Source organism: Brassica napus, chromosome C7 (genome assembly GCF_020379485.1).
Source record: "Brassica napus cultivar Da-Ae chromosome C7, Da-Ae, whole genome shotgun sequence".
In the NCBI taxonomy this organism is placed as follows: domain Eukaryota; kingdom Viridiplantae; phylum Streptophyta; class Magnoliopsida; order Brassicales; family Brassicaceae; genus Brassica; species Brassica napus.
This window is the reverse complement of record NC_063450.1, coordinates 54,504,370-54,531,706: the sequence shown is the minus strand read 5'-3', so window position 1 is coordinate 54,531,706 and position 27,337 is coordinate 54,504,370. Positions and strand designations below refer to the sequence as shown.

Sequence of the window (27,337 nt, the reverse complement as noted above, 5' to 3'; positions counted from 1 at the left end):
TTCTATAACATAGAGAATTAGCGCTACGGAAGTAGGTTAATTCTAATATCGTGTTTGAGTTCTAGACGGTTCTTAATATATCCCTGTGTCTTCCATTAATTGTATCTTGATTAAAAAGAAATCCCTGAGAATTCCCAATGCCCAACGTTTGTTTTAAAATAGTTTTTCAAATCGTTTAAATCATCTTTTTACAACTTGTTTATGCTTTGTGACACTAGAGAAAATTAAATAAAAACCAACAAAAATATATCTTGTTTCGCTGTAGCTATTAACTTGTCTGCAACTCTACGTGTGATCATCGGTCCCTGTGGATTCGATCCCGTATTACTACTGCGTACTTTACTGTGCACTTGCAGTTAGATAATCGGGTTAAAACTCGAGACATCAGGCATGTCGGGAGAAATGGGTGAAGTAACACTAATGGGTTGTTAACAAGTAGACAGCCAATAACGTGAGACCAAAAACCCTAATCAAATCCTAATTATCGTAATGAGTTATCTAGTTATACTTTCTAATCATTAACAAAATATTTTCTTCGTTGTCGCTAGCTCATAGGAGTCATAGCTACATAAACACTTAGTTAGGTCCACGCCTACGATATAAGAAGTCCATCAAGTTGGTCCTTTGAGCATATTATATATAACTACCTATTTTTGTTTTGTGTTTACATCAGTTATGAGGAAAAAATTGAAATGTCTTATTTTCATCTTCTCTATGAGTCAAAATATTGAACTGACCCACATGGGATTGTGACAACAATTAAATATTAATACTAGTTAGTCTAGATTCTAAACTTTGGGAAAACATCAGAAATTTACTAACAATAATTCAGGAAATAAATAGTATAAATTTGCTTTTTAGTAATATATATATATATATATATATATATATATTGTAAGAACTAATGTGTATATAGTTGAATTCTATAACTTATGTATTTCATATTACATAGTTATCTAATTGATGAAACAAACAAAGAAAAAAACGAGCATGGTTCAATCAAATACATTTTCCCGAATACTTGATGTGATTTTAATTTATATTGTAGGCTTGATATTAATTTGCTAATATATTTATTTTTCACAATGAGAGTATTTATTACGGCAAAGTTACTAGATTATCCTATATAGGAAGCGATGAGTATGACTGAAACGTCTTTTTAGCGATAATCTTTTGGCGAGAAAATTTTTTTACTCTCAGTTTCACTTTTATATGCCAATCAGGTGAAACTAATCTTTCGCTAGTCACTGTTTGAAAGAAGTAAAATGGTTTATTTCTTCTCTCTTGATTTGTGGAGAGTAAATATATGTTGCGCTGATTTTATTGTTTTCTTTTCTTTATTATATTATATTTACTCTAATACTTTTACTCTCATTCTCTCTATAATAATTACTCTAGGTTGCGATTTTACTTACCAACCACATTCGATAATTACACATTGTGGATATTATGTATATATGTTTTCTTTCAGTAACAAAAAAAACATTGTTGAACGTTGACTCTAAAGCATAAAAAGTTGTACTGTCACTCTATGTCAGAGAGATTCTCTTATTGGTGAGCTGTTTTCTTGGGATTCCTAAGACTTAGACAAATTATGTCACATAAGATTCCATACAAAGATATGTAATTGGTTACGTATAATTAGGAATTATTTTATCTTTAATTAAACAATTAGCAATCTAAGTAAGTCTTTAACTAATTAAGCTTAGCAGAAAAGATATCCGATCATAGGTCGAGTCTCTCTGACGCCATCTTCCCACCCAAGTTTTGCGTCGTAGAATATTCCATTTCTTTCTTATGGTTTCGAAAAATAAAATAAAAGGATCCCTTCTTCGTTGCAAATAGATTCCATGCGATGAACTTAGCTTATCTAGAGATTCACTTGTTTGAGAAAACCCGTGTTTCAGTTATAATAGAAACAAAGACTGCCAAAAGAAACTAAAACTAAAATTGATGTTCAATCCATCAAATCCGAAACGATCCTGTATGAACTGGATAAAAGAAGAAGAAAAATTACAAAAATAATACTAGATTTATTGAGTCAAATGTATCTATTTTTATATCTGCCTATATGAATCTCAGATCAGAACAGACTAAAATATAAAACATATAACTCAAAATAGATTATTAAAAATAAATGAAATATTTGTTTGATTATTAACAACATTCAACCCCAAACTGAAACGTATCATATGCTAGATATGTTTTCACTTTGATTTGAACTACCTTATATCCAAAACATTAAAAATACCGAAATGTTGACTGAGATATTTTAATTCGAAATATAAGGGAAATAATACTTATATCATGACATTTCATTTCATTTCGAGATAACATCTAGACACATGTCAAGTATTTATAATATACACGCGTAGAAATAATTGAATAGAACCATATATGATCGATTCCATTAACTGTTTTCTTTGATAATGGATCTCTCTTTACAAAGATGCGTTGAGTACAATACATAGAAGGAAAAAAAACTTGATTAACATGTCATTAAAAAGAGTCTTATGTACTTATAGGCTTATAGCTCTATCATCATGCTCCAGATCTCAATTGTTTCCATTCCACTAAACGCTGCAAGAAATTCATAACCTGAAAATAATTAAGAAAAATATACATTACTCAGCCTATCATGTATACACAATATACAGGATAATTTAAGGAACTTTTGATACGAACTTAATCATTTAAAATGAAAAATGATAAACATGTTCACCTCATCAGGCTCTTGCAGAGAATATAATGCGTTAGTCTCCTTTGGGATTTTGGATACAAGAATGCCAAGACCTTGTCTTCTTTCTCTCAGTATCTATAACATCCGTTAAATGAAATTTACTTAGATCATTGAACAATAACTATTTAATTTTAAGTCTTTCAGTAATTACGAGATTATATATACCTTAAATGCATCTTCGTCTGTGCGATCATCGCCGATATAAAGGGGGAAAACGTCGGTACAATTGGCGTATCCTACAAAAGGCAACACTATTTTAATTAATACTGCTATTGATCTCAACATTAATCATGTTACTCATTACTAATTAGTCGATGAAGAAGTTACCAAGGGACTCTAATAAAAACTCGACTGCTTTGCCTTTATCCCATTTAATGATAGGACGAATTTCCAAAACCTGAACGACATACCAAAACACAAACTCGCTAATTAAGGAAAAAAACTCTTGTCACCTTAAATATAGAAACCACTTTACTAATAGTATCTTACTTTTCTTCCTTGAGTAAGTCGGAGCTCAGGGTAGTCCTTCATGACTGATCGAACTTGATTAGCCAAATCACTCCAGTTCTGTCAATATAAATAAATAAATTGATTGTTTAATTTTATTTCTTATTACACTAATAACTAATTATTGAAAGAAAGAACATTATCGTACTTTCTCATCGACGCGTCGGAAATGAACAGAGACACAAAATTTATTGTTCTCTATGTTGGCTCCGGGAGTAAAATTTGTTTTATCCACTAATTTTTGATAGACCTGAACAAAGACATATTAAATAGTGTAAGTAACAATGAAGTAGTTTTTCTTCTTCTATTGTTCAGCTATACGAGAAATCTTGAAGGAGAATGTGACCTCGTCGATCATGGGGAGGAACTCTGTAGCTGGTTGGCAAAGAAGAGATTTATCCTGTTGTTTTTGCAATAACGAATGAGAATGAAAAGGAAAAAGTTTTTAATAATCCTTCTTAGAAAAGTTATTAATGATATATTAGTAACTTACATCCTTATACTTGGACCCTTGCTCTGGTCCTTTGATGTCCATTCCATGACTTCCAGCATAGTACAACTCAGTCAGTTTCACAAAATTATAAACCTGAAAATTGTCAGAATTACTATAATTAGCTTCAATAGGTGATCACTACTAATTAAATTATGCTAATTTGATATTTTTATTATTATACATTTATACCTTTTCTCTGCATCTTCCACTAACTATGGCAGTAGGAAAACATTTTGCTAGTTTTCTCACTGTTCTTCTCATCTATACATAAAAGCAAAATTAGAATGCAAAACATTTTTTATAATTAGTAGATTTATTTTTATTATATATAAATAGGTTTTAGAAATGAACCTCCTTAGACATGAAAGCTCGGTCTGGATCATCCACAATGGGAGATAAAGTGCCATCATAATCCAAGAACATAACGATTTTTTTTCCTTCGGAAACATTAAGAATCTCGTCGAACATATCTAAAGCTGATGGATGTTCTGTCTGCGAAAGTTATACAAACCTCGTTTATTATAAGAGAATAAATATAACATAGATAAGTAGACGTTATAGCTTGATCTTAATGATGTACTTACGAGCCAAGAGCTTTGTTTCATCGAAGATTTGAGGTGAGTAGGTGAACAAGCTCTCATGGAATCAACCCATGAATTTATTAATCCTCCTCCATTGTTGATGATAAGATCTTGAAGAACTTTCGTCTTCACCGTTAATGTTGCATCCGTTTTTGATTTGTCTCCTGTTTCAATTTTCTCCGGTTTTGTGTTTTCTTCGATGAATCTTACTGAAAATAACAGAAAAACAGATGAGGACAGGTAAAACATATCAGCATGTGTTTATGTATTAAACTAACAAACTCAAAAATTTACCCATTTATTGTTTGCAAATATAAGTCGAAAGAGATAGAAAAAGAGATTTGAGTTGTAAGAAAACAGAGTGAGAATGTGTGTATGGGCTTGAGAGAGACACAATCTGAAGTATGGTATGGTCTGAATTTATAGTTGCAAATTATTGTAGGAAAAAAAAACAAGAAACTTTATGTTTTGGGCAACATTGTAAGAGCATGATTAATCCGGACTATTAATTTAAGATTTATAATTCATGATTTGAGATTTTTTTTAATATTTTTCGGGTAAGAGCCGGTTTTTATATCTATTATTTAAAAGACGGTTCTTAGCTTTTCTTAGTTAAAAGTTAAGAAACGGTTCTTAGAGCATCTCCAAAAGAAATTCTATAACTTCAAATATAGAGTTCTTGCCATCCAAAAAGAAAATTCAAAACTTCAAATTTAGAGTTTTTAGAAGTGAAACTTCGTATTTGGAGTTTCGCAACTCAAAACTTCAAATTTGAAGTTTCTTCTTTTTATTTGCATTTTGGTCCTTATAATTAATTTCACATCACATTTATGATTCATAAGTACTTTTCGTTTATCGTTTTAATTCTTAAAAAAAAATTATATCTCAAAAATATTTTAATTTTTTATAAATTCATTTTTTACACACAAAATTAAAGAAAAATGTTAAAATAAAATTTATACTATTTTAAAACTAGAATTCGACAACAAGAATATTATAAAAGAAAATTAATAAAAAAAGTTTTAAAAATATACCCGAAAACATATTATTACACAAATTTTGATATTGCAACAATATTAATATTCTGTTAAATTTGTTCTGGAACCTTCAAAATCTCCAAAATAGTATCCAAAAAAATCTCCAAAATAGTAACCAAAAATGGAGCATTACGAAAATTATTTTATGGAGTAATGTGGTATTTTACTTGTAGTTTAATATTTAATTATGTATTTATATTTATAATTTTATATTTTAGTATAATATTTTATTAATTAATAATATTGATGTAGTATTTTTTATATAGGTATTAGTTATTTATGAAAGTTTTATGGATTTATATTATTTATAATAATTTAAAGACCATAGTGTAAAATATAAATTATTTTGAAGTGTGTTTGAAGTTTTGTTTTTGGAAAAGACCACCTTGAAACTTTAAATATAAAGTTTTGCAAACTTCAAAATAGAAAGTTTTTTTTGAAAATGCTCTTAGCCAAAGCTAAAAACGGTTCTTACCCGAAAATAGGAGCTCCGCTCTGAGAGCTTGAACCCGGGTTAATCATAGCGGCTAAAAAAGATATTGCAGTGTGTGTGAACGATGGAACCCATTTCAGATGCGTCCTACTATATGGTTAATGGGGCCTACAAAGCGGCTTTCCCGCTCTCACCGATCTTTAAGTTAATTTTAGCGTTGTAGCGTTCCCAGCAACCTCTCAAAAAAAAGCGTTCCCAGCAACCGCCACGTGGTCCCCTCGCATTAACAAGAACACCACCCATATGCTTGTTTCTTCTGCCCTCTTGGTTGGTGCTCCTAATTTGTTTTTACCAATAATCAGAACCAAATCAATTTTATACTAATCAAATGTACTATGAAGAACGTATATATAATCTCTCTTTTGTCACATAGAGTTTTTTCTAAAACATATTAACTTGATGTTATAAGAAACCAAACTATTTGGCAATTATAATCATGTATTAAATTATCAAAGGTCTATTTTCAATGAGGTGAGTTGGGGACTAAATAGCGAAAAATTATTCTCGCAACCACTATTTCAGATAGTTCGATTTACATTTGATTGGAACCTATAAATTATCACATTTCATATTTTTGATAAATGAAAAGAAATTCAAATGTCTATTTATAACATTAGCTACATTTTGATATTAGCTACTTGTGGCTGGTCCAGAGAACATAAATCACCATCACCCTCCCTAAGCCACCCCCCCCCCCCCCCGGAACTACTTCTAAAGTGAAAGGGATAACCATTTTTTTTTTTTTTCGTTTTTTTAACCATAGTTTTCTTTACTTCACAATACTTACTGACATTAATTAACTTGAACAAACTTAATAAATGGAATGATTTCCTCGTCGGAAAATTACTTCTATCTTGGACAAACGTAATCATTGTAACAAATTCAATAACCAAGAAGTAGATATATCTCTATATATTTATTACATGCTATGTAAAATATAAATAGTAATTATATATATCTTTCTGAATGAAAAAAATTATATAAAACTTATTTATGTGGGTGTTAATTTGCATGAAGGTATAGTAATATATGCGTCGAATTGCATGGCATTTAGTCAAAACTGAAAGCAAAGTCCTACCCGACACCTCACGTGTAAAATCGAGAGTCTCTACCAAACAGGTGTATCTACGAGGCATAATAGTATCATATGCAAATAATTGGGCCAGTTACGTTAATCCCTCTTCGTCTCAGATGGCTAACTTAAGCAATCTGATTAGGCTAATTACGCTAGTTACGGTTGACCAAAGTTTGATACAAATTTTGTGGAAAGATCATAAATTCATAGATACTCGAAAGGGTTCTGATGAGATAACGAACTAGAACAATCTAAGGAAAACTAACGAACGATATGTAATAAATAAATTTCAACGATTGCAATCATTCTCAAATATAATGGATCCCTTTTTCAATAAGTTAGCACTCCAAGAAAACCAAGCATATAAGTCGTACGCATGGGACATTTTATATTCATTGACCATATATCACATGACATTTTTGGATGCGACAAGCTCTTATTGTAAACCACCAAACGAGTAAATTCGAGGACTGGGTACTTTATGGAAACGCATAGTATAATTGTAACCCTGTATAAAATCCTAATTTCAGAAATGTTACCATTTCTTAGTGGTCAAAATTCAAAAAGAAATAGAGAAGAAAAAAACAAAAATATTTGTCCATTAAGTCAATGGCTTTGCCTAAACTGCTAACGCAACCAACTTCTTCAAACTTCTCGGCAAACCTCGACAGAATCCTGCCAAGTCATTAGTAAACCTGTTTTTCGGTTAACAACACGAAAGGCCTCTTGTTTTTTTTCTATTTTATTTAAATTGCATTCTTCTTTCTTTTCTACGTAGATTTACTTGGAAATACAATGGAAGTACGTGTGATAGTATTGATATAAATTTTATCTATACCATCATTTATGAAGTAAATTTTAGCAACGGAACTCTCACGTTAAAAGTTATACTGACTAATATCATTTATGTCCTTAATAAATAAAATATATAAAAAACTAAAAATAAAAACAAAATTTAATTTATTTGATTGAATAATTTGAATAAAATTAATATAGTAAGAATTATCCAGAATTTAAAAAGACAATTTCTATATATATATTGTGTTGTTATCTGAAATAGTCTTTTTACAAAAAAACATAAAATATATAACTAAATATTAATCAAATAAAGTTTTTATTTTATTTAATTCAAAAGAGAATATTGAGTGATTTTTAAATTTTATTTTTATATAATGAATATAGTGTATAAAAAAAATTTCAAAAAAATAATTAATATGTATAAAAATAATAGTTTATCATTATAGTCTTCTAATTAATAATAAAAATATTAATAAGTAATTATAATATGTTTAGGTCCGCGTCCGCGAGCCAAACACCTAGTAGATATAATAACGAAATTTAAGACAAGCAAATAAATTGAAGACAAATCAATTAATACCTTTTAATTCTGATTCTTTTATAGAATTGTCCACCCCTCAATTATATGAATGAATCTACAATAAACAATGTAATTAGTATATGATTTGGAGAATATCATAGTCACATAGCTAGTATATGCTACAACTAAAGTTGGATTTTGGGTTCTGATGTTAGTGTAGTAATTTAATTATAGGCCGATCGAAATGCCCCCAATCATTGAGAACTTTCCAAGATTTTTTATAAAAAAAATATAAAGCACAAGCTATTACCCTACAAGTTTAAAATTATAGAAGAGATGATTGGTTTGCTAATGTTCAGTATATTATAGGAATGATTATGTACATATATACGCCCATAATTACGAACGCATATAACCTATTTCTCATGTCCCATTTTGATTTCTACAATCTCGAGTTCTCGATAAAAATATGCACTAGTTTATAATCTATTTAATATGTATGTATGCAAAAAAAACTGAACAAATGCAAACAAAATGTTGTTTTAGGTTTATTGAACGCTTTTACGAATGTTGGGGTTAAATGTTTTACCAAAAAAAAAAAAATGTTGGGTTAAATATGTAGTGGAGAAAATTCATCTTTAAAGAGAAAAAAAGAAGCACGTTCTTAGTTGAAAATCATTGATATCTGTGATTTATATGTGTTAAAAGGAGAATGTCACGCTTTATAATCTCCAAGAGTCGCCAATCTACAATTTGGTGGCCTCTTTATATCTCCATATCCTTCAACCTTTAACTGACCTACACTTTTTCGATAATCAAAGCTATAAATGAGATTGATATGATCTTCCTTTCAAAGTATCTGAAATGCATATATATATATATATATAATCATCGCAGCTTGTTTTCATGCGATGTGAAATTCAAATAAACTGTTAATTATGAAAAAAAAACAGTAAAGAAAACAACCCGGTACGTAATAGATGTGATCTACAGTTCACTTAGCTGTCGACGATTCCTTTAAAGTAATGACAACTCGATTCCGTTCAGCGATTTGTTTACCACCAACAGGAGTCTCAAAACCAATCTTCCCGTGGGTGATTTGGTCGATCTGGAAAGATCGTAACCTCCTGGTCTTTGAAAACAAAAGCCTAACTCCTGCAGAGATAGCGTCAAAAAGTTTAAACTTAGCGAGGGAATGGAGTAACGCTCAGGATTTACTACCATCAGGTCAGAACACCAAGATGGGACAACAAGAAACCTCAGTAAGGAACTTACCTCCGTCGGATCCCGAGATCGTTGTATGTAAATCAGACGCGGCATGGGATGCAGAACGACATAGAGCAGGACTGGCATGGGTTTTAAGAGGGAGACAGGAGTCGGCAGTGGATCAGGGCTCGACGATTCAGCACTTTCTCAACTCACCACTGATCGCCGAAGCTCTAGCCGTGAGGGAAGGTATATTCAAGGCAGCTAGTCAAGGGAACTCTAGTCTCTGGGTGTACTCCGACAATCGAACGCTCATTCGAGCAATCAACAACAAGAATCAGAGGAAGGAACTGGTGGGGATCATTGAAGACATTCATGATCTCTCTTCTGATTTTGTTTCAATCGCATTTTTTCATATTGGTAGAGAAGATAACGATGAGGCTGATGCCTTAGCAAAATCTGCTTTTTGGACCTCTAGTTTGTAATGGACCCTCTATTGGGCTACTTTGCCTTTGGGCTTTTAAGTTTTAATGAAGTTTTATGTGACAAAAAAAAAAACGTAATAGATGTGATCTCCACTCGTATCAAGTTACTGTCTCGGTGTGTATTCTAAAATCGTTAAACGCGTATATTGAATTCGATGTAATCATTAAAATGCATAGAGTTCACTATTCCACGCGGACCACACGGTGCATGCAGGACCACACGGTGCATGCAGTAGCGATGTCCATCGCGGAATTATTATAATTTTCTTTTAAAAAATGCTTTTCGATAATTATCAACTGTTAAACTATTCTAACAAGAAAGGCAATCTTTTCTAGATCATGTAAATAAAATGAGATCGCTCGACGGATTTCTAGTTGGATCCAGGGTTGGCCGGGCCAAAGCAAGAGCTTTGGGCGCCACAAACAATATATGTTGCACTTTAGTCTAGTGTCTGTAAGCTTTCCTTTTTAGGGCACCAGCATTAGGAGTTCATAAGGCGGGTTCACACGCTTCCCGAAAAAAAAATTATTAAACTATGCTACAGTCACGACTCTGTCTCGCAACGTTCCTTCTGCATGAACCCGGGTCGTTACTGTTCAGCGGCCCCCACGCCACGTGGCGGCCCGCTATTGGTCATTTTTTTTTTTTTTAAAAAAATCAAACGAAAAATGAAAAAAAAATAATAAAAAATTCACATGATGAACCCCAACCGGGGGTTCATTAATGCGGCTGCTCTTAACATCCAGGTAACAAGTTCGATCCTTACCTCCCTTTTTTTTGTTAATAATAACTTTTATTTATTTATTCAAGAATAACAACAAGTAAAAATACACGGATGATTTGGATTCATGCTCCAACAACCCTAATTCTTTTATTATGTATATAATACAGATGATTTGATTTCTTTTATTTTATTAAAAAATAGTATTTACTTTTTCCATTTTTTTTTCATTCTTTTGGTTTGGTAGAATATTTATGGATAAGGGATATTATAAAACAATTAATTTTAATTGCCAATTGCTCATGTTCCACTTTTCATAGTAACTGATCTTCGTCAGAATAGCTCTATAGGAATTTCATGTAAGCCTTTTTCTAGTTTTTGTAATTTTGTTAGGGACTTTTTAAATTCACAAAACTAAAATCTATCATAGGGGTTTAACATTTTCCGAAACTTTGTGAAAACATAAAAATTGTAGAGTTGATGTTGGCATATGTTACTATATGTTTTGCTCTATCTATAAATTATACTTTTTGTTCTTTTTGTTTCTTTAGATTTGTAGAAAATGCTACTAAAAATAGCTGTAGAAATCAACCAAGTGAACTGAAAATAGAAAATGAAAACAGAGAAGATGAGCTGCAAATAATGTTTTGATGTTTTTGTATTTATTGGTTTTGTTTAAAATAATCTAAGTTTTAAGGAGTAATATTTACTGATTATAGTTTTATAATTATCATATGGTAAATTTAGTTAGGATAAAAGAGCAACATTTTTATAATCAGTTTTAGGTGCCGGAAAAATCCGGACCGGCACTGGTTGGATAAGTTGTGAGACCTGTGACATTTGTAAAGAATTATAATGGATCTTAGTAAGCTTCGCGTTGGAGTTTTCCACTTTCGACGTGTCTTGCATTAAAGATAAACCCTAAGCCTTCCCATTTTTGTTTTATAATTAAATATATAAGAAAACAAAACTCTTTATCTAAATTGGTTACATAAAGTCAATATTGAAAAAATCGCTAGACAACAATTAGGCGTTTTATAAGAGATTACTGATTAGACTGACGTTTAGACCGATTTTTAAAATGTCTAGACCAATGTTCTTAAAAAATGTTCTAGAAAAATCAATTCGTTTAGGTCTAACTTGCTGTCTACTCGGGCGCCTAGCCGGTTTTTAGAACACTGCATAAGTTGATATATCCTTTAATTTTCTCTTTTCCCTAATCGACTAATCACATGTCCTTCTATTGCATGGTTTTATATTATAGTTTATAAACACATATTTTTAAAGTTTAACGTGTATATATTACTGTATACACGTCTAATATCTCTATAAATCTTTACTACAAACAGTTATATCTATATCTACTCCCAACAAAATAAAAGTATATTATATTATTATTATATAAATCACTTAATGAACTTCTGACTCAAAAAAAATATTGTTTGCAGTTTTGTTTGTTTGTTTATAGACAAACATTATATCAACTCAACTATATCACAAACAAACATTGACGAAGGTATTGATTTGGTTCATAAACCAAATCCAATTTCATAATTAATTATATACTGAATTTTATTCAAAAAAATTTATATTATGCGGCAATCATTATAGTCATACATACCCATTGGCTGATCAATTATATAGTTTATATACACATCCCAAATCGAATTTGGATTTGCGAGGTGCCATAGCTAGCCTGTTAAGTGCCAAATCCAACAGTTTTCGGGTCATAATTGAAGAAAACACTGTATGGTATCATCCATATTTCGGCCCAACAGTCTCTTATAAGATGCTTAAAGGTTTATAATCAATTACTAAAAACATAAGGAATGCATTAAAGAGAAACATATTTCTATTATATAGTTCATCTATTTACAGTAGAAAATAGAGAAATACATTTTGAGATGGTCCAAGAGTGGTGAAAATGTAGGACTAAGGATTTGGCTTATATGAAAAGCCAAATCACACAATTAACCAAACAAAGATTGCACAACCATAAACTGGTATTTACATCACATGTCATAGCCCAACTAAAATTATCTAGATATTCACATTTATACAAATGTGGGAGATTCATTACTCATTTATTCAAATAAAAAAACACATTTTCTTTTTCAGACTTGCAACATTCATTTCATATTATTTATTCGTAATTAGTTTTTCTATACCAAATTGGATACCAATGGTTGATCTTGGCCACACCAGTGAGAATCAAGGGTTAATGTAAGTTAAAATTGAGGCTAAGGACTTTGTCACTCTGGTTCAAAACAGCATGACGTCGTATAGGGATAACTTTCCACTCTTCGTTCGTTGAGAATTCATATGACCACAAGAAGTTATCTTTGATGAAGATTAATGAATCACCACCCAACGAAAATGCAGGACGCTCTCTCTAAACTTTGAACACCATCAGACCACTATCATATCATGCGGCCAGTAAACTTTTATGTGGGTGAGCAGCTAGACTCCAGAATCTATCACCATTGTTGCTGTGGAAAGTGTGAAGTTGTGCTCGACTCTTAGTATCCCACACGCGAAGGGTTTTGTCGTTGGAAGCAGACACAATGATATCATCTTTTGTAGGGTGGAAAACAACAGATGAAACATCATCGGTATGTCCTACCAGTCTCTCCATCACACCAGCAATAACAAACACATGACAACATTATATTACATTCTAGAGTGAAGGGAAACACTTATGAATGCTTACCCCTAGAGTTCCACAAGTGAACTTGGTCCTTAGAACCAGAAACAATAAGATTCTGATTGCGATGGATAGAAGCCCAATTTACTGTGCCGTGACCACCGTGGAAAAACCTTTCAAGTTGAACAGTCAATGGGCCATAAGCAGGACATCCAACATCCAAAACCCTGATAGCATCATCCTCAGCGGCTGTTAACATACCATCTCTTCCAGCTCTAAACAAACCGCCACCTCCAAAAACGAAGGAAGCACACCTGATTGGGCGGTTGCCAACTCTCCAAGCATAAACACAAGTTTGTGTCTCCCAGTTCCACAAGCAGACAGTAGAATCATCACTGGCACTGAGAATCCATGGGGAGGGGGGGGGGGGGGGGGGGGGGGGGGGACTCTTGAACACCACGGTGACGGCACATGTATGTCTCTTTAGACTGAATATGCAAGTCTTGGTTTCATAGTTCCAGCCATAAATCACCTTGTCTTCCCCTGCAACAAGAGACATAAAGACATCATCAACACCCAGATTCAACAGATTTTGTCTACAATATCAGTGTCTTAAACAAAAACAATAACGTTATCACACAAATATTTGTTTTGATCTACAAATTACTACAAATCTAGTGTAAAATCTGAGACACAAACATGATCTAAGGAAATACTAAACCCTAAAACTAGCAAACAAATGACATATTCAACAATATAAGGGGTCAATGAAAACTAAACCCTAGAAACGACATAGATTGAAAGAGATATTACCTCCAGTGACAAAAATTGCCTCTGAACTGTGGAAATCAACTCCAAGAACAGCTCCCTCATGTGCACCTAAACTGTGGATGAGGTTCTCCCGAAGATAATCGAAGATCTTGAACTCGCCACTGGCCAAACCGGCGAGAATCCATGGCCTTGTTGGGTGGAAACTTAGGCTAAGTACTTTGTCACTCTGGGTGCTATAAAGTGGACATCGTTTCCTTTCCAACTGAAATCCCAAAATTTTGAGATGAGAGAAAACGAAGGAGAGAAAATAGGACTCTGTCTATGTCCACTTTAACAGTGTCATCAAGCTCGTAATTAGAAATTTAAATTTGTTTTACAAGTGTGACATATGATACGGAGGCGCAAATAAATTATTTTTCTAGATGAAAAAACTATTTATTGATCAAACAAGCTTTTTAAAAAAAAAATAACTGCTGTACAACGGATACAAATATAAGTGTTTTAATGACTTTTTTCCTATAAAATCATAATAAAAAGGTTAAATCTTTTTCATGCTTCTATTATGGATCAAAAGAAACTCTACACGAATAATACCATGAAAAAGTATCACAGGTTTAAGAACAAAAAATCTCACTTGAGCTTTATAACATACAGTATCTGTTAATTATTACCATGTCACTAAATTTTTCAAAAACCAAATTGTGTACATAAAAAAAAATCTCATTCTCATATGCATCGATTAATAAGTATGATTTCTGAACTCTAGTAAGATGTAAACTTTTTAACTGATCAAAGGAACCCCAACGCAAAAAAAAATCACTAAATTAATACAGAGAAAGTGTTATAACTTATATGTTAAATGATTATTACTATACCGAATTGTATACATAATAGCTATAAAGTAGTTTTATATTAAAATGCATCTAGATCAAAATTCTATAACTAGCTTGATTTACTAAAAAAAATATTAACTTAATAGAATATATATGGATGGTAGTGGTTCACTTTCGTGACTTTAAATTTATTTGTTAAAACTGTAATTGTAGAAGAGAATTGGAAAAAAAATGCTTAATAATAATATATAAGAAAGATAAGATATATAAAATGCAACCAATCAAAAGAAATAGTAGACACAAAAACTAAATATGAGATATAATCTATCTATATTAATAAAACAGGGTTTTCTCTCACCTTAGCCCTCCACCTCATCGTTTTGAATGGGGCATTTTGCGACACCTGTACTCTCATTTTTTAATCATCTCACGTTTTGTCTGAATGGGCCAGATGTAATATATTAGCAAGTTATTGGGCATTTGTTCTACTTTTCATGCGAGTCCATATGTTTATAAAATTCAACCTTTTGGATACTGGAAATACAAAGCAGAGCTCGTCTCCCTTCAGATTACGACACCGCCGACTCCTCTGTAATGGCTGCATTAACGTGATTTTCACCACTCCTCCCACTCACTCCCATTAAATGACATCATCATCTTCCAAGGTAACCGAACAACTTTCGTTCTATCTTCCCAATCATTCTCTTACACAATTAACACCTTCGCTCATCTCCTTCAAATCATATTCTGGTTTTCTGATTTTTATCATGACTTTGAATTTGGAGTTTGGACCAAATCTCTACATCAATAATCTCTACATCAATCAAGGGATTCCCCGTGTAACGTTAATTATTTCAGATTTCGTTTCATTGGATTCAATACTGTTTTAAATTTTCAGGCACAAAGATTTCTCGATTCCAATAGCTAAAGTTTTCAAGAAGAAGACCACAACAGAGCTGGTAAAAGCTTGATTTCTTTGATTTCTGGATCTTGATGATAAACTGATTTGTCATCTATAGATTATCGTAATTGGCTATAGGATCCATTTTACATGATTCAACCCCGAAAACAAACCCGGTTTAAAAAATCAGGCCTGATTAGCTATTGTTTGAACATGTTTCAGGTTTCCGATCGATGCCTAAAGTTTACCGGAGGATTTGTCTTAGGAGACCTTGAGACACAAGATTCACAATCACCTGAGATAACTTACTGGTAAACTAAAAAACCTTCAAGATCTGAAAAGTCTCTGATTTCTATAGGAGATGAAAAGACTTCCAGCAAAGTCCCATGGAAAATAAAACTCTTATCTATTTTTGTTATACAGGCCTGTAAGAGTGTATTAGACAAGTGTTTGGGGGTAAACATTGCTTCGCCAACAACAAACATATGAAGGATGTCTCAGGTGGTGTGTACTGCTCAAATGTAATTGGTAGGACAAGAGAGAGCATGTTGCTAACGAAATGGGAAAGGATGAGAAAAGAGACTTATTTAATTAGATCTTTGTTTTGTTCGGCCGTGGATAAGATTCTCCTGCTTTTGGATTATAGATATTGAGTGCAGGTTTTGAAATTTTGATAGCGAGTCTGGAGCGAAAGGTTTTGTTTCCTTTACTGAGTTCTCTACTTCATCAAAGATATGCATGCAATCACTGTTTTGTCACACTGAGTTCTCACATGTTGACAATTCATGCTGGTTCAGATGATATGTTTCTGTACAGATATACAAAAAGTGTAAAAGAAACTGAGATCAAATGCCTGGAGCAAGGGCTGTACTGGACTTTGAATGTCTCGCAACGACTGATTCAATAAGTGGGTTCACCATTTCCGGCTTCTCATCCTGCAAAATTTACAGAAATGCAATAAGAAGAAGAATAGAGGGTTACTTCATTGGAGAGAGGAGAGACCTGAGGAGCTGCATCAAAATTACCATAAGCTCGTCCAAGCTTGATTGGATCCCATGGATCTTTTTCTCCCCATGCAACTAGAACCGGGCACTGCAAATAGTTAAATGACATGGTCATGGTGAAGTAAAAACTTTAAAGGTTTAGTTTTAACTACGGCTAAGGAGTAAGATCAGAGTAAAGAACCTTGAACTGTGGGAGTAAATCCTCTGGAAGCGGTCCACCATAGTAACAGATGAATTCAAAGAAGACATCAACTGCACCAGGCTCAAGACATGGCCGTATAATTGCCTCAGTTATTGAGAGCTATTATAGTAGCACTAAATTGCAAAAAGTTATTCCTTAAGCTCACTTACAAGATATAAAAATCATGCAACTTACAACAGTCATCAAGTACCTGGCTAAGAATGCTTCTTTAGTCACGTTTATCTTACAAAAGTTGTAACCTCAGAAATCCCATTTAGTCATCAGCTTCCAAATCTTTCTCTGTCCATGATCTAAAATATGCTCTGTTAACTTTCCTGCAACAAGCAAACCATCTCCTCCCAAGTACACATGGACATGCTAAAACGTATACTTTCACGCACAGACGCACCAGACTATCCACATTTTTCCATTCTTTTAAAAAAAAACTACCAATAACTTCAATAGACATGTTTCTTAGAAAATAAAAAAAACTACAGTTCACCTCCAATACAAATGTGATTGTTACATTAGTCATACGAATAATATTATAGCACCAACAAACCATTTTAATTGAAAACTAGAATTAAAATTATAAAATAACTAAGACGAGGCGGCAACTGCTAGAGTCCAAGCCTACGGATTAGCACTTCAAGAGCTCTCTGACCCGTAATGAGCTCAAAAAGCAGTATACATGGAAATACGAGCATTTCTAATTTATATTCCACTTTGTGTTTGAAAATTTTCTGTAATTCCACTTTATAACTCTATAATAAAGTTAAAAATAGAATTACACTACTTTTGTATTCGTTATTATACTTTGTAAAGTATGAAAGTAAAACTCAGGTTATCAATAAATACCAAGAATTTTATCAAAAGAAAACCCAAGAATAATCATGTTTCACACTTTCTCCCAATACAGCTTCCAATATTTTCCATACCTTTTACCAAAAAAGAAGTAACAAAAATCGAGAGTAAGAACACAGAGGACATGTGTAAATAAATATCATGTGAGAACAATCATTCAGATTCGGAGACTTACTTTGATCGGCATCGGTCATTGTCTCTATAGGCCTGGCTGGATCAAAGAGAAGAATGGTGAGGAATATGACGTCGACGTATGGCAACAAATGGTTCAAATTAAACAACAGTTTTAAATGTGTCTCTTTCAACAGACGCTTATAAAACAAACCAAAGAGTGGAAAATAAATTACGCCATTAAAGAAAGCTGGTACGGTACAAGAAAGAACTTAAGATCTAATGAGCATAATGGAAATGTGGAGTCAAAACACACAACTTCAAACCCAATTGCAAACTAAAAATTGTATACAACAATTGTGTGAACATCGTTTTCGACAGTTCGTGGCAGATATATGCTCAGAATAATCTTTCAAAGCATACGAGAATGATGCTTTAAAAATTTTGACTTTTAGGAAGAGTTAAAATTTGTATTTTTACATTTAATATGCCAGATATGAGTGTCAAAAGAATAGAGAATAAATAATGCAAAAAACAGCTAACCAACTACATGTCATACAAAAATAATTTTTAATGATTCAAGAAGTAAATATGGAAGAAGTAAACTTTTGGAAGGTCAACAGGGTGACAGGCCAATAGGGGTGTAAGTATCAGTGCGAGGAGATAAAAAAACAGTACCTCAGTCTTCGCACCTATTCCAGCAACAATTCACACGGTACCGTAAACATGTCAAAAGCATGAGATAAATACTACTAAACCAAAAAAAAAATCTCACCGCCATTCTAGAGCCACAAAATCAAAGTTTAAAAATACCATTATCAACAAAAAAACAAATTCAAACACATATCACTTATTGTGATATACAATCAACTACGTCTAGAGGGATCTAGCCGAGGAAGGGTTTTTCTTTGACCTAAAAAACTTTAAAACAAAGTATTACCGTACTGTCACTAACCACTCTCCCTATAAAATTGATCGAAAAAACAATTTTGAACTCTAATGAGAATAACACATACGACGCCGGAATACCACTAGTAACTACATGAAAAAAAGGTTAACAAGAAACTGTTGAGCCTAATAACAATTACCAATTGGTCTAAAACAAATTCACGCCAACTTTTGTCCATCAGAATTTTAAAAAAATTAGAAAGTTTAAACGCTTTGGTAATTGTAGCTACACTTCTTTTGGTCTTTCTCACAACTTAGTTCTTAAATGACTAGACATTCCTCATGACTGACTTCTTTTGGTCTTTCTCAAATAGTGATTAGACACAAAGGAGGTCTACATGAGGTTTTACCACTTGGTTACATTTCCAAGTCAAGAGGGAAATTATACCTAACAATGTTGTTTGTAAGCAAACATCTCAATGTGCAGTTCTGTTATAACACCACATCAATTGACATTCGCCCAATTTATCACGATCGATTACGAACCACACTTTTTCAAGAGAAGTTTGGAGAAGGCAAAATGAAGCCCTTGCACACTACAACAGAGCTTCAAGGTTGCAGACATCCTTACCAAACCTCTTTATGTAATGACAGTTCCAAGCTCTTATCTCTTTACACACAATTATACGGAGGAACTGTAAATTTGCATAGTCTACGAATCAGTTAGATAGAGAGTGATTTAGTTATTAATAGCTGATTAGTCCTTTGTTTATTACTAGCTCTTAGACAAGTTCAGTAAAATTTCATTTTACAAATACTGAGAAAAAGAGCTAATCATAAACAAACTCTACAAAACTACACAAAATTCAAGTATTTTTATGAAAACAAAACAGAGGACTAACGGTTTTGATGACTGGATTTACAAGAAAATAAAAGACACTTGACAAATATTCAAGTAAAGAAAATGAAAAAGCAAAACCTGAACTAAAGAAAAACATAATAAAGCATATCTTCTGAGACAAGGAAGGTATGTGATTTGTGAACAGGTCTCTCATACGATAATCCCAGATCAAACTTCTACCGAGGTTCCATGGCGGTTTGGTGTGGAAGCTCATGTCCTCAAATCTGCTACTCTTTGCCTCGAACTTGGGACATATTCCTCGATTATGATTTATGAGTCTCAAAAACACACTCTACAAAACCATATCACATAGACAAATCATGAAACAATGATAAGTAATCAATTCACACCAAAACATGAAACACAAACAAAAAAAACACCAGTGCACAGAAACACAATTAAGTTAAAGATCCAAAAATAGATCTAAAACGTGTCAAAAATATTATTCTTATCCTTAAGTTTAATGAATATCATAGTTTTATGAAAATCTTAGAAAAATTAATATGAATCAGGTTAATTGTCAAGTTTCACAAACAACAAATATTATTTTTAAAATAAATGAATAAAATATACCAAAAAAATTCTTTTAAAAATGGAAAAATAGAGAAATGTATTAAAGACAAACATATTTCTACCATATAGGTCCTCTATTTAGAGTAGGAAATAGAGGAATAGATGGTCCAAGAGTGGTGAATGTGGGACTAAGGATTAGGTGCTTAGACGAAGTATAGTCTGTATATGATTACAAACTGAGATTCCAACAAAAGATCTATGCACCATTAGTTTATCTGCCAATGTGCAGTTTCAAAGAATGAAAGCTAGAAAAGCCTTTATATACTTCCACAAGCATCCAATTCAACTTTTTTTGTCGGTATGAACACTGTCTTTATGTACTGAAAGAAAAGAATCAGAATATTGGATAATGCTGCTTTATTCATTCCTCTGTGTATACATATTATAATACTACAAGACTCTAAAATTATAGTCATACATCAATTTTACCCTTTGCCAGTGCAAGCTTCTTAAACTTAGAATCAAGCTTTGTGGCTTATGTGATCCCGTATGACCCCTCTCTGGCCCTACTATGCCTTCCATAATTTTACAATATACTTTATCAGCATCTTTATAATGTCCAAAACTGATATGAAAGCTAAACGAAATAACAAAACAAAAATTGATCATAAAATAAAAAAGACTCAATACTTTACATTCATTAGAAACTTAAAGATGATAATACACATAAACTCCTCTGATGATTGGGTCTATGACAAGGTTTCTTAAAAAAAAACACATGAACCAGCCAGACCAAACACATGGAGGGATGATTTCAACATAGACAACCTTTAGACAATTCTCTACGACTGTATAAAACTTCAGTCGCAGAGATTAACTAACTAATATGAAACATCATTCAAGATTCAGACAGTTTGCTAATCGCATCCCAATCAATCTCCACAGAAGGAAACTTCTCCAGCACGAAACTCCCAATCTCATCAAACCCTGAATCCGAAAAACCCAAGAACGCAGTGGTAACACCAGAATCCGGCGAAGAAGATCCCACCTGAGACTCATCTGAAAACGAGTTCTCATCAGCTCTCAAAGACCCAAATTCACTTTCTTGATACTCTGCTTTTGGCGGGAAAAGCTCTGTTTCAGAACAGGGGAGATCAAGATCCTCTGTTTTTACCGAGCTCTGACAAATCGCTTCGAGCTTTGCTTCGACAGAGGGATGAAGAGGCTTGAATCTGCCATCACCACCTCCGTATCCACACTCGCGCCTCGTGCGTGGGAAATTAAGCCTCGCGAGCTCGCCACGGAGCTTGTAAGCAGCTTGGTCATAAGCCATGGCTGCTTCTTCAGCTGTGTCGAAAGTTCCAAGCCAGAGCCGGGTCCGGTTCTTGGGTAAACGGATCTCAGCGACCCATTTTCCCCAGTGTCTTTGCCTGACTCCTCTGTAGAGTTTCTGAGCGGTCATGCTCTTCATTGTTACTGGCTTTGGAGAGAGATTCGAGATGGTGGTGCTGCGTCTCTGGTTAAGCTGGTTTTGGATCTGGTGGATTTGGTAAGGTGTGAGTTGGTTCAGACCGAGTGGTGTGGTTTGGTTGAAACAGAAGATTGTGTTTGGAACAGGAGGAAGAGAAGGTTTAAGTACTTTCATGAGCTCTTCTTTGAAAGGGTCTGAGAGATCTGTGCTGCTGTTGAACATATCTATGGCTGCCATATGTATCTTAAAAACGTAATGGAGAAGGATCCAAACACACCTTCTTAGCTTGACCGAGCAACAAGTTAAAATCTATGAAAGAACGAGAAAAAGAAGGAGACGGGGTTGAAATATATCAAAATAAAAACTTCGGGGTCGAAATAAGAAGTTTGATAGTAGTTTTTCTTTTGGCTCTCTCTAAATTTGATTTTTTTGTTTGTTTGTTTGTCTCTCTTGGTTTCGCATGCGAAGTTCTTTGCTTATATAATACGAGAAGCCTCTTCATTTTATTGTTATAATTATATAAATTAGTTCAATAGAATTTTTTTCTGTTATTTATTTTATCTCTACTTTTTGTTTTATGCTTTTGTTCTATTCACAATTTGTTAATTTAGCTGGAAGATATCTTTTATTCCACGGAGACTTTAGAAAATAGGAAAGCGAAGTCCACATATTCTTTGGATCTAAGCCGTTCCCAGTGAATGTTTGAGAATAATATGACTTTATGGCGTGTGTTATAAAAGAATCATCAACCATCTTGATTTTAAATTTTAAGAATAATTTTCTATAAAAGCTAAGAATTACATTCTAATTTCCAAATTGAAAACAAAAGGAAAGAAACAGATTTCATTTTTCACACTTCGTTCTATCATGTTACATTATTAAGTTACTATTACATATTCATCTCTCTTAATAACTTCAAAAACTATATACTAGAAGTTCCCATTTGATCTTGCACTCTTGTTTTGGAAGTTATTTGTTGAGATGGAATCTTTCCAGCAAAAAAATACACAAAAATTTCGTAAGAGCCAAAAGTAGTTGATTCTAGGGCAAGTTGAAAGGCCAGTTTACCTTCTAACCACTTATTTTCTTCATGCCAAAATATCTTTTACATTACGTCAAGTTACAACATCAAATAACATGAATATATTATCTGAATTAGAAGGGGGAAATCATGGAACAATGAAGTTTTATATTTCATACATGTAAACAAAACCAAGAAATCGCAGTAACATCAACCATGAGCGGCGGTCATATTATTCCATATTTCAAAAAGTAGTTTATGTGGTCCAAGTCATAAAAGTATGTAAAAGAGGGGAATATGAACTTAGTTTGTGAGCAAGAAAATGCAGCGAGATAAAGTCAAGAAAGCTATTGGACGATGATGGAAAGAGGTGAGAACTCAGGGTGGTTAAAGTTTGCGTTACAAGGAAGCTAATGGATCTTCTTATTCACCTTTTGACAATTTTGTTTTCTTAACTACTATCCTCAGGAATGTGATGTGAGATTATCATTTTGTTTGAATGTGTTAGAAAAGGAGATAAACTGAATAATGATTTTAAAGATTCAAATCAGTAAAACTGCACTCTCAATTTCATTCATCATTATCTTATCTTTTGGTCATTGAATAATATCATAAAAACCGAACGCCTAAATAAAACTTTATTTTAAACACAATTTCACTACAAATATTAAAATGGAAAGTTAGGTATGTGCAAAACTTTAGAAGGTTGAAAACCCGCTTTCCTACCTGTAGGATTGTTTATTCCCAAGTTTATGCATTTACCGGTGAAATTCAAAACAATAAGAGTAGCCTTCCACGTAATTTTATTCCCTGATTGTCTTACTTAAAAAATTCTTCAAAACGATACTACGTGAAAATGCCAATGTGGGAGAAAATTATTTATAGAGAATAAGAAAATATTTGGGACCCACTTTGGCATGTTCACACGTAGGATCCTACGTGGTAGTCACTATCTATCGGTTCTCTTCTCTGAGACCTGACAAGTTGCTTTGACAAAAGAAGCGAAACAAAGAACCTATCTTTTGATCTCATCGTTAATCTATTGGCAACCAAATCATAACGTACATTAGGAGTAAATCTAAACTCATCGAGATAAACTCGATTACACGTCTGATAAAGTTGTCGAAATAGCATCTGAACTTTCTACGTTTTCTTTCAAAAGATATTTTTTATCCTTGATCGGCAATGTAAGCTCAAGAATATTCGTAGATTTGTGGTTGATGATCTGGAATATGGCAAATACACGTATTGCACACATACAAAGAACAATTGAAGCTAGAAAGGGGTTAGGCGTACCCAAGATAACTCTTACACCTTAAATAGCGTATAAATTTTCCAAACTTTTCAACCATTCACTTTAGGTTTATAAGGAAAGATTATAAAGTTTAAGTATTATAACTGGTTGTGTAGCGAATATTTCTTGTGACTGGATTTTGTGGTACCAAACCTAAATAGTTAACGTAACAAAGATCATAAAGACGGTGCTTCTAACAAATTTATATGAAGTCAATTATAAACACAAACTTGTGGGAATATGAACTATAACAAAATTTCCATTGGGTCCTCTTAGAAATCTGTAGCTAATTGTATTTACTATTTAGATTAAGTTTTTGTTAAAAAAAAATGTAATTTATAGTCCCTTATCATTTGATATTGTTATCTATTACAGATTAGCCATATAATCATATTAGCATGACAACTGACAACCTGATATATATATTTCCATGGGACAATAGTTAATCTCCAAGTCAATACACGATGTACAGTTTAGTAATTAAATATCGACAAGATCATGGTGATATAGTGGCCACTTAAACATACAGTCATACACGACATATTTGGATATCATTTAAAATTCAATGAAGCTAGTTGACTTTTGTTAATGTCAACTCTTCCTCCACCATTGGAGGTCAAGATAACATCAAATTATTATTTGTTTGGTCTAAATAACATCAAATTATGACTACACCTATTTCTTTGTCGACCTCTTGTCCAATAATCCAAACCAATTCTTTGAACATATATATATATTATAAAGGGTTTATTAGCACTTACTCTGTATAGTGATTAATTAAATATGTATCCAACGTAAAGTGATCATCTTTATAATTCATGCATTTTATATCTGATTTGTATGAAATTAATACTTAGTATGGTACGCCAAACGCAAGGCTTTATTCTTCAATCCTTGAGCATGTGGTTGTATGGCTTATTTACTTAGTATATGTTTCCCTTGATTATATTTACAATGGATTATTATTATGTAGTGTTGATATACTCATTAATACAAATACAAAGGTAAAACAGGTATATTGTAACATTACTTTAATGCTTTATCCAACTACTTTACTTTAATATGCATGTTTTCAGTAATAACATCGAATATTAAAACCAAGGGAATACCATTTTTGGTATTTTGATTTTAGGAGCATGGTCTTTGATCATGAGAGATATGAAAAAAGAAGAATAATCAACCTAATATTAACTATTTGTGATTCCAAAGAGTGTGGAAAAGTAATACGTACAGTACAATATTTTCTTTTGAACATAATTTTTTCTTATTTCTTTCTAACATTGCAGATTCATGTAGTGTTGCATGTGTTGATGAAATGCTTTCTAACACACACATTAATCGTATAGCATTTACTCCAGAGGTTTGGATAATCTCGAAAGTTCTACTAGGAACATAGCGACTCGTGTTTTTTCTCGTCACATTTAATCAAATCACTCTTCCAATTTTTCACTTTTCACAGTCACATCTTCATGCACGCTCGACAAATCCTCAGCCAACACCGAACCAATAATGTATCGAGGTTGGGCCGCGAAATAATAAACGGGAGAACATACGCATATGGGCATAAAGAAACTGACAATAAACGGGCTTAAGACATAATGAATTCAAATGTTAACGGGCCAGATTAGAACATTCTAGTCGACTCTTTTAACTTCCCTAATCTGATTAGTGGTTCAGGACTGGATTATTTGATACATGTATTGATAGTTTATAAGATCGTAATTAAGAAACATAGGGGAGTATATAATAAATATATAGGAAAAAAACTGAGGATTGATAGTTTCTTCTTTTTTTTTTTGAACACCATTATAGTTTCTTCTTATTGCAAAAAGTTTACTAGCTAGGGAGCGATGTTTAGTGTCCAAAGACCAAATATATGAAATTATTGACCTACCAATAACGACCTGAGGAATAGTAATTGGATCTTCAATCGAATCATATCATATACATTTTAATATTACGATCAAATACGTAGGAATTAAAAAAAATCTCAAAAAAAAAACGTAAGCATGAATTATAATAATCATACAGTGTATGATTTCGTGTGTATTTAAAGCGAGTGGCATGGTAACACACAACTCCCCCCTCCTCTAGCAACAATCTAATCACATTAGAAAAAAACTTTCCTTTTTTTGTAATCGAAATCCTTTTCTTTCTTTGATAATATTTGGAAAAAAATAGTACGTATGTTGCTTGGGAATCGACGACAGCCACACATGCAGAGAACACGAAGCATAACGAGGATCACCATCGAGATTGATGATACTCACACCGCCGGTCAAGATTCTGACGTGGCTATGGCGGTGGTAGACGGCGGATATAACTACGACCACCGGTTCTTGGCGATGTTTTCGCCGAGAAATCACAGAAGGAACGAGAGAAAAGACGGTGGGAAATCATCGTTGCCGTCGTCGTCTTTTCTTGGAAGCTGTGGATTTTGCAAACGCCGTTTAACTCCCGGTCATGATATCTACATGTACAAGTACGTTTACATATTGATTACTCTTTTCTAGATTATTTATCATCTTACAATTTTGTATTTAATTATATGCTTCTGACTATATACATATGTATACATCACTCATGTAGAGGAGATGCAGCGTTTTGTAGCGTTGAATGCAGAGAACAACAAATGGAGCACGACGAAGGCAAAGCCAGAAACTGCGACGTACTATCACCATCAAATTAAGTAGTTCTTATTCTTAAAGTTTTAAGCTTGTGTGTAACTTGAGATTGTCGCCCTTAATTGTTAATTAGCACCGTTATGTAAAAAGTTTGTTCTAAAAAATTTGGAATGAAAACATATTTCCTGTCCTTCATATTATTTAGTTTGATGATATGCATTTTTGTTACTTTATGTATTTTTAAAGAGCTAGTGAAAGTTGAAATAAGCGCACCACGAATCTCGTTTTAATATGATCAATACTAATTAGTAAGTGTACAAATATTTATAACGAAAAGTCACATCTTTTGCCGTATTTCATGGTTAGTACTTGGTACATAAATAGTAACAGTTTGAATAATTCTTATTGGACATTATAAAATATAGTATTGTCATGAAATCATTGGTAGAAATTTAGGTAAAAAGGTTTAAACAATGTAATGGAAGTGGAGGTGACTGTCTCGTGACGATGAAAGCGTCTGATAATTAATAATGAGGTATAGAGTAAAGTAATGCGAATGCACGTCACGCCCGATCAAAGCTTAGCGATGATACTCGTATACTTTTTTATATTTAACCCTGGATGGAGTATACTGTTGTATTTTTACAAAAAACAATTTC

The 27,337-nt window shown here is 32.9% G+C and overlaps 5 protein-coding genes and 1 long non-coding RNA gene across 7 annotated transcripts; 1 reads left to right on the top strand and 5 right to left on the bottom strand.

Moving 5' to 3' along the window:
- Positions 1–2,303: 2,303 nt before the first annotated feature.
- LOC106409500 (probable trehalose-phosphate phosphatase H) lies at positions 2,304–4,870 on the bottom strand. Its single transcript, XM_013850131.3, has 12 exons — positions 4,616–4,870; positions 4,325–4,530; positions 4,092–4,232; positions 3,930–4,001; positions 3,741–3,833; positions 3,594–3,647; positions 3,396–3,497; positions 3,230–3,307; positions 3,068–3,137; positions 2,906–2,976; positions 2,723–2,815; positions 2,304–2,598 (listed from the first exon to the last, which is right to left on the bottom strand). The coding sequence occupies exons 1-12, from the start codon at positions 4,617–4,619 to the stop codon at positions 2,542–2,544; spliced, it is 1,041 nt and encodes a 346-aa protein (XP_013705585.2). The 5' UTR covers positions 4,620–4,870; the 3' UTR covers positions 2,304–2,541.
- Positions 4,871–7,283: 2,413 nt separating this feature from the next.
- LOC106409297 lies at positions 7,284–10,014 on the bottom strand. 2 transcript variants are annotated; one of them, XR_007326393.1, is made up of 3 exons: positions 9,520–10,014; positions 8,305–9,399; positions 7,284–7,601 (listed from the first exon to the last, which is right to left on the bottom strand). It is a non-coding gene; the product is annotated as an uncharacterized LOC106409297 (long non-coding RNA). The 2 variants fall into 2 exon arrangements; XR_001282017.3 differs by having other exon boundaries at positions 7,284–7,621; positions 9,520–10,013.
- Positions 10,015–12,642: 2,628 nt separating this feature from the next.
- Positions 12,643–15,281, bottom strand: LOC125590692 (coatomer subunit alpha-2-like). The gene is made up of 3 exons (XM_048764381.1): positions 15,264–15,281; positions 14,115–14,391; positions 12,643–13,844 (listed from the first exon to the last, which is right to left on the bottom strand). The coding sequence occupies exons 1-3, from the start codon at positions 15,279–15,281 to the stop codon at positions 13,354–13,356; spliced, it is 786 nt and encodes a 261-aa protein (XP_048620338.1). The 3' UTR covers positions 12,643–13,353.
- Positions 15,282–16,651: 1,370 nt separating this feature from the next.
- On the bottom strand, positions 16,652–18,042 carry LOC125590691. The gene is made up of 5 exons (XM_048764380.1): positions 18,031–18,042; positions 17,873–17,929; positions 16,992–17,111; positions 16,809–16,898; positions 16,652–16,741 (listed from the first exon to the last, which is right to left on the bottom strand). The coding sequence occupies exons 1-5, from the start codon at positions 18,040–18,042 to the stop codon at positions 16,652–16,654; spliced, it is 369 nt and encodes a 122-aa protein (XP_048620337.1).
- A 2,873-nt stretch (positions 18,043–20,915) lies between these two features.
- On the bottom strand, positions 20,916–22,310 carry LOC106411306 (ethylene-responsive transcription factor ERF060). The gene has a single exon (XM_013852048.3). It carries the CDS (start codon positions 21,974–21,976, stop codon positions 21,167–21,169), a length of 810 nt encoding a protein of 269 aa, XP_013707502.1. The 5' UTR covers positions 21,977–22,310; the 3' UTR covers positions 20,916–21,166.
- A 3,652-nt stretch (positions 22,311–25,962) lies between these two features.
- LOC106410019 (FCS-Like Zinc finger 7) lies at positions 25,963–26,869 on the top strand. Its single transcript, XM_013850535.3, has 2 exons — positions 25,963–26,536; positions 26,644–26,869. The coding sequence occupies exons 1-2, from the start codon at positions 26,241–26,243 to the stop codon at positions 26,741–26,743; spliced, it is 396 nt and encodes a 131-aa protein (XP_013705989.2). The 5' UTR covers positions 25,963–26,240; the 3' UTR covers positions 26,744–26,869.
- The last annotated feature ends 468 nt before the right edge of the window (positions 26,870–27,337 follow it).

What these genes read in the sequence shown, in the direction of transcription:
- LOC106409500 (XM_013850131.3), bottom strand. An exon ending in AAGGGTCCAAGTATAAGGAT is followed by an intron (nt 3,648 to 3,740) that starts GTAAGTTACTAA and finishes CAAAAACAACAG; the next exon opens with GATAAATCTCTTCTTTGCCA. An exon ending in TCCTCCCCATGATCGACGAG is followed by an intron (nt 3,498 to 3,593) that starts GTCACATTCTCC and finishes GTCTTTGTTCAG; the next exon opens with GTCTATCAAAAATTAGTGGA.
- LOC125590692 (XM_048764381.1), bottom strand. An exon ending in GGCAATTTTTGTCACTGGAG is followed by an intron (nt 13,845 to 14,114) that starts GTAATATCTCTT and finishes CTCTTGTTGCAG; the next exon opens with GGGAAGACAAGGTGATTTAT.
- LOC125590691 (XM_048764380.1), bottom strand. An exon ending in TGAAACATGATTATTCTTGG is followed by an intron (nt 17,112 to 17,872) that starts GTTTTCTTTTGA and finishes CTACTATAATAG; the next exon opens with CTCTCAATAACTGAGGCAAT. An exon ending in ATTTTGATGCAGCTCCTCAG is followed by an intron (nt 16,742 to 16,808) that starts GTCTCTCCTCTC and finishes TAAATTTTGCAG; the next exon opens with GATGAGAAGCCGGAAATGGT.
- LOC106411306 (XM_013852048.3), bottom strand. Translation starts at nt 21,976, where the DNA reads ATGGCAGCCATAGATATGTTCAACAGCAGCACAGATCTCTCAGACCCT.
- LOC106410019 (XM_013850535.3), top strand. Translation starts at nt 26,241, where the DNA reads ATGTTGCTTGGGAATCGACGACAGCCACACATGCAGAGAACACGAAGC. An exon ending in CATGATATCTACATGTACAA is followed by an intron (nt 26,537 to 26,643) that starts GTACGTTTACAT and finishes TCACTCATGTAG; the next exon opens with AGGAGATGCAGCGTTTTGTA.